The sequence below is a fragment of the Rhynchophorus ferrugineus genome, unplaced genomic scaffold (assembly GCF_030347505.1).
Source record: "Rhynchophorus ferrugineus isolate W39M unplaced genomic scaffold, kcgeb_rfMv2 rfM12, whole genome shotgun sequence".
NCBI lineage: Eukaryota > Metazoa > Arthropoda > Insecta > Coleoptera > Curculionidae > Rhynchophorus > Rhynchophorus ferrugineus.
This window is the reverse complement of record NW_027472591.1, coordinates 2,118,545-2,125,215: the sequence shown is the minus strand read 5'-3', so window position 1 is coordinate 2,125,215 and position 6,671 is coordinate 2,118,545. Positions and strand designations below refer to the sequence as shown.

At 38.9% G+C, this 6,671-nt stretch overlaps 4 protein-coding genes across 4 annotated transcripts; 2 read left to right on the top strand and 2 right to left on the bottom strand.

Annotated features, from left to right (window-relative positions):
- Positions 1-779: 779 nt before the first annotated feature.
- LOC143205423 (histone H4-like) lies at positions 780-1,067 on the bottom strand. The gene has a single exon (XM_076418624.1). The coding sequence runs from the start codon at positions 1,065-1,067 to the stop codon at positions 780-782; it is 288 nt and encodes a 95-aa protein (XP_076274739.1).
- A 279-nt stretch (positions 1,068-1,346) lies between these two features.
- LOC143205429 (histone H3-like) lies at positions 1,347-1,763 on the top strand. Its single transcript, XM_076418628.1, has one exon. It carries the CDS (start codon positions 1,347-1,349, stop codon positions 1,758-1,760), a length of 414 nt encoding a protein of 137 aa, XP_076274743.1. The 3' UTR covers positions 1,761-1,763.
- Positions 1,764-3,714: 1,951 nt separating this feature from the next.
- Positions 3,715-4,142, bottom strand: LOC143205422 (histone H4-like). The gene has a single exon (XM_076418623.1). The coding sequence runs from the start codon at positions 4,115-4,117 to the stop codon at positions 3,806-3,808; it is 312 nt and encodes a 103-aa protein (XP_076274738.1). The 5' UTR covers positions 4,118-4,142; the 3' UTR covers positions 3,715-3,805.
- Positions 4,143-4,389: 247 nt separating this feature from the next.
- LOC143205421 (histone H3-like) lies at positions 4,390-4,707 on the top strand. The gene has a single exon (XM_076418621.1). It carries the CDS (start codon positions 4,390-4,392, stop codon positions 4,705-4,707), a length of 318 nt encoding a protein of 105 aa, XP_076274736.1.
- The last annotated feature ends 1,964 nt before the right edge of the window (positions 4,708-6,671 follow it).

Genomic DNA, 6,671 nt, shown 5'->3' with positions numbered 1-6,671 from the left:
ACCGTTGTCGAGTAAATTCTAAATAAACAATAACATGAAATTTAACCGATCCTATACTAATATACCTCTTATTTAACGGTTTCCTAATACCATCCAAACTCTGGGTTACAATCGAACGTATCGAGTGAGCAACGATATCAAGACTTCTATGAAAATATCGCGTCAAACCCTTCTCTATCGGTACAATGCTCATATATAATATAGTATACTCTGCTTCTTTAGTTGAAATCTGTTTTCATAAATAGTTATCTCTTTGAAACTATCAATTTTTATTACATCAATAAATACATAGAACGCGTAGGTAATACGTAGGCAGAGCGTTTATCTCCATACATACGTGCGTAAAACTACTGTTCCCTCTTTGAAATCTTGAGGATTCTCCAAGCTCTTCGACACGAAGTTTATCTCGGAGTACTTTCTCTCTAAAGGAAAACTATATTAAAGCTTCAACGAAGATTCGGTATTCGATTGTTCACTATCATTTACATTTATTATGAAATCTTATCTTAAACTTTACCTATCTTTTTATATTACGATCGTCTATTATAATGCAGCATATTTGTTACTTTGCAAGTAAATCTTAGAATAATGGAGCAAATAATTTATAAAATTTAACATCATTTTAGTCCATATTCGAATAATAAATTTCTATTTTTAATGGTAGTAAAATTGTGGCTCTGAAAAGAACCGTTGTTTTCTTTAGTTGAATGGATACGTTGTTCTGTTTTAATTGGTCAGTATATATAATGCTTTATTCAACCGCAAAATCCGTATAGAGTTCATCCTTGGCGTTTGAGGGCGTATACTACATCCATTGCGATAACGGTTTTCCTTTTGGCGTGTTCGGTATATGTAACGGCATCTCTGTTGACGTTTTCCAAAAACACTTTTAAAACACCTCTGGTCTCTTCGTAAATCAGACCAGATATACGTTTTACGCCGCCTCGTCTAGCCAATCTTCTGATGGCGGGTTTCGTAATACCTTGGATATTATCAGGAAGCACTTTACGATGCCGCCTAGAGCCTCCTTTTCTCAAACCTTTACTACCTTTACCTCTGCCCGTCATGATTTATACAATTTAGTATTAAAAAAATCAAATTTATAATCGAATTTTACGGCGTGCACTTGGAATACTACAGATAACTATTTAATTTTCAAACCTTACCATGATTTTTGTTGAGTTCGAATCGGGTCCCGCCCACAGATGGTAGCCGGGCCAATCAGAATATCTTCACACATTATAAAAAGGGAGATTTCTTTGACACCTTCGATCAGTTTCATAAAGTCCGTTGGCGGTTGCTGTTGTAATTCTTCCTACACGTTTGAAGTCAGACCCATTTAGACGATGGCTCGTACCAAGCAAACTGCTCGAAAATCAACCGCAGGTAAGGCTCCCGGAAAACAATTGGCTGCTAAAGCAGCCAGGAAATGCCCTCTCGGTACCGGTGATGTTAAAAAATCGCATCGTTACAGACCCGGTACGGTCGCTCTAAGAGAAATCCGACGCTATCAGAAGAGTATCGAATTATCGATTAGAAAATTGCCTTTCCAACGATTGGTTCGCGAAATCGCTCAGAATTTCAAGACCGATTTGCGGTTCCAAAGTTCGGCAGTGATGGCTTTGCAAGAAGCTAGCGAGGCCTATTTGGTTGGTCTCTTTGAAGACACCAATTTGTGTGCGATCCATGCTAAACGAGTAACCTGTATCATGCCTAAGGACATTCAATTAGCCAGACGTATTAGAGGCGAACGTGCATAAATGCTATGGCTGTCATATATTAAAGTCGTTTTCTGTATTTATATAAAAAACATATATATAACGCATTAGTTATGATATTTGTGAATTGAATTTAGTACATTATTCTCACAAATATATTGTGAATATTCCGAAATCCTTAGTAAATAAGGTGTGAGCATCTGCTGGATTGACTTGAAGTTTATATCACCATACGAAAGTAGTATCATATATACTGTTATTATGCTACCGTAAAGGAATGAATATATAAAATAAATTATTTTTTTCTGGGTATTTTAACATTTTTATGAACGATTACTATATTTTAATTTACTTGACATCGTATATATCCTTTCTTCTTAACAGTAGTTTATTTCGTTTTTTCTTCTTTAAACATTTTGGGGCTCTGAAAAGAGCCTTTTTCCCTCCTTCATATTATTATGATCATCAGAACTGGTATATTTAGTCACAGCTTTGGCACCTTCACTAACGGCGTGCTTAGCCAATTCACCGGGTAGCAATAACCTAACGGCGGTTTGGATTTCTCTGCTCGTGATGGTCGATTTTTTATTGTAATGGGCAAGGCGCGACGTTTCGGCGGCTATCCTTTTGAATATATCGTGCACGAAAGAATTCATAATCGACATGGCCTTGCTGGAAATAGCCGTATCGGGATGAACCTGCTTTAAAACTTTGTATATGTAAATAGCATAGCTTTCCTTCCTCATGCGTTTCTTTTCCTTGTCGCTCTTAGAGATATTTATCTGGACTTTTCCGACTTTCTTGGCCGCCTCACCGCTTGTCTTTGGTGGCATTTCGAAATAAAAATCACGACGTCTCACGTACCTCAAAGAATATTTAACTAAAAAAAATGCCTTTTATTCTAGAATTTATAACATTCCAAGGAACACTTCTAAGCCCCGCCCACATCCCGAGTTAAAGTCTGGTTGGTCGCGTATAATATACCGAGTTTCACTCGCGAACAATATCTGTAAGAAATTTCCAGTATCGTTTTTGATTTAAAGGTGAGCAGTACCTAACAACGGTCGAGATTAACATATCCGGACGTGGTAAAGGTGGAAAAGTGAAGGGAAAGGCGAAGTCTCGTTCCAATCGCGCAGGATTACATTTTCCTGTCGGTCGTATTCACCGACTTCTAAGGAAAGGAAATTACCCCGAACGCGAAGGGGCCGGTGCTCCCGTCTACTTAGCTGCCGTAATGGAATATTTGGCGGCCGAAGTTCTCGAGTTGGCAAGTAACGCCGCTAAAGACAACAAGAAAACAAGGATTATCCCGAGGCATTTACAATTGGCCATCAGAAATGGCGAAGAACTGAACACACTTCTATTCGGTGTTACCATAGCCCAGGGCGGCGTTCTACCAAACAGCCAGGCCGTATTGTTACCGAAAAAAGCAGATAGTAAAACCAAATAAATTACATGAGCCTTAGGGCTTTTGTGTCGTACAAAATCCTTTTAAATGTCGGTCATATTCAGGACCACCAAGATAATAAAACAAAAAAAGAAATTTAATATTAAAACTCATATTATAACTTGCTTTTACTAATTATTTAAAATACCCTAATAAACAGTTTAAGTATTTTAAAGATTGTTTTATGGGTGTGAAAGATTTTTCTAGCGGTTCTCCTTTAGTAAAATCAACCGTATTATAACATCGCGCCTTGTATATAATCTATGTAATTAAAGATGAATTAGTGGGTCGGTCGATTAAGTAAGTATAGAGTATTGGAATCCAAACCCTCAAATAATTAGGGCCAAACGGCCATCATTTATATCTCTTCTGTTGATCTCTCGATATTACCCGTTTTATATTTGCCACGTTTACGATACGGAATTACAGCATTAATGCTGTGAATTGTACTTAAATTATTATTTTAGATAAAACTATAATGATTTTAATGATTATAAGGTTATACTTAAATCGTAATAGAGCTTCAATTTTTTAAATATTGACAAATTTGTGGTTCTGAAAAGAACCGTTGTTTAATTTTTGTAAAATTAATTTTGAGTGTCACGTTTCACGTTAGTTCGCGAATAAACTATGTGGCTTAACCTCCAAACCCGTATAATGTACGTCCGTGGCGTTTCAAGGTGTATACCACAACCATTGCGGTAACGGTTTTCCTTTTGGCGTGTTCGGTATATGTAACGGTATCTCTGCTGGCGTCTTCCAAAGACACTTTTATAACCCCCCTGGTCTCTTCGTAAATCAGACCAGATATACGTTTTACACCGCCTCGTCTAGCCAATCTTCTGAGGGCGGGCTTCGTAATACCTTGGATATTATAACGAAGCACTTTACGATGCCGCTTGGCTCCTCCTTTTCCCAAACCCTTACCACCTTTACCTCCGCCGGTCATATTTTATCGAACCTAATACAAAAAAAATTAAATGATCTCGAATAAGTAGCGCGCCCACAACACAGGTGTTACGGACAACTATTGTCGATTTCTTTCAATCAGACCGGTTTTGTAGACTTGGGATTGAGTTCCGCCCACTAGCACAAAACGGACCAATCAGATTTGATAACACGTTATAAAAAGGACTCTCTGATTTTATGACTAAATCAGTTCGAAAGGGGTCGCCGTCGTTTGCGTTTGATACTTATTCTCATTATCTCTAATTTAAAAATATGGCTCGTACCAAGCAAACTGCGCGAAGATCAACAGGAGGTAAAGCTCCTAGGAAACAAGCGGCAAGGAAAAGCGCTCCAGCTACCGGTGGCGTTAAAAAACCACATCGCTACCGACCCGTGATGGTCGCTTTGCGAGAGATTCGTCGTTATCAAAAGAGCAGCGAATTATTGATTAGGAAATTACCTTTCCAACGATTGGTTCCCGAAATCGCTCAAGACTTCAAGATCGATTTACGTTTTCAAAATTCGGCGGTGATGGCTTTACAAGAGGCCAGCGAAGCTTATTTAGTCGGACTTTTTGAGGATACTAATTAATCTGCGATACATGCAAAGCGAGTAACCATCATGTCCAAGGATATTCAGCTAGCCAGACGTATAGAGGCGAACGTGCCTAAACTTTATTTTCTATCATTTATAATACACTAATTATATTCGTATTTTACAACAGAAAAAAAACGGTTCTTTTCAGAACCACCTAAATTTAATTAAAGAAAAAGAAGATATTTCAATTAATATTCTTTTATGTATATTTAAATAAACACTACACTAAAAGTGTTACAGATGTTTATCTCAGAATTATATTCGACTACATGTTAGTAATTAATAACAGTCGGTGTAGTTATACACATTGTTTTTAAAAACTAAAGAAAAAATAATGTAATGACTAATAACCAAAGAATAACAATATACTGCTGATAACAAAATTTGTATTTTAATATTGGGTACCACAATATACTGGAATTTTTAAAGATTATTTCTTTTTTTATTTATCTAAATTGTGGCTCTGAAAAGATCCGTTTTCTCCTTTATGATATTCAAGGCTTATGGTTTACTTAGAACTGGTATATTTAGTGACGGCTTTGGTACCTTCACTAACGGCGTGCTTAGCCAATTCACCGGGCAGCAATAATGGGCCGGCAGTTTGGATTTCTCTGCTTGTGATTGTAGATCCTTTATTGTAATGAGCGAGACGGGACGCTTCGGCGGCTATCCTTTCGAATATACCGTTCACGAAATAATTCATGATCGACATGGCCTTGTTGGAGATACCCGTATCGGGATGAACTTGCTTTAAAATTTTGTAAATGTAGATCGCGTAGCTTTACTTCCTCTTGCGTTTCTTCGGTATACAATAGTCAGAGATTTTAAACGTGGGGCACAATTGCGGCACTTTCTCTATCATCCATGGGTCGTCATAAGGTATACAATATGCAGAACTTTTAAACGTGGTTCGAATTGGCAGCACGTATTCTAACACCGAAGGGTCGTCATCCGGTATACAATAGGCAGAACTTTTAAACATGGGCGTAATTGCGGCAGGTCCTCCCTCCTCGATGTGCCGTCATCCGGTTTACATTAGGCCAAACAGTTAAACGTGAGGCATATTTGCGACACGCACTCTATCCCAGGAGGGTCGTCATCTGGTGTACAATAGGCTAAACAGTTAAACGTGAGGCATATTTGCCTCAAGCACTCTATCCCCGTAGGGTCGTCATCCGGTATAAAATAGGCAGAACTTTTACACGAGGTGCGTACTGGCAGCACGCATTCTATACCAGAAAGGTCGTCATCCGGTATAAAATAGGCAGAAATTTTAAGTGTGGGGCGTATTTGCGATACGTCCTCTATCACCGAAGTGTCGTATTCCTTTTACAATAGGACGAACCCCTAAACGTGGGCCCTATATGCGGCACGCCTTCTATCACGGAATGGTTGTCATCTGGTATACAATAGGCAGAAACTTTAAACGTGGGGCGTATTTGCGGTACGTCTTCTATTCCCATAGTATCGGCGTCTGGTATACAATAGGCAGGACCTTTAAACATGGGGCGTATTTGTGTCATGTTCTCTATCACGGATGGATTGTTATCCGGTTTACATTAGGCCAAACAGTTAAACATGGGGCATATTTGCGACACGCACTCTATCCCAGTAGCGTCGTCATCTGGTTACAATATGTAGAACCGTTAAACGTATTGCATATTTGAGACATGCACTCTATCCCCGAAATTTCGCCATCCGGTATACTATACGCCGTACCGTTGAACGTGGGCCGTATATGGAGCACACCCTCTCTCACGGAGGGGTCGTCATCTGGTATACAATAGGCAGAAACTTTAAACCTGGGACGTGTTTGCTGCACGAATTCTATCCTCGATGTTTCGTCACCCGGTAGAAAATAGGTAAAATAGTTAAACGTGGGGCATACTTGCGACACGCAGTTTATCCCAGATGTGTCGTCATCCGGTATACAATAGGCAGAACTTTTAGGCGTGGGG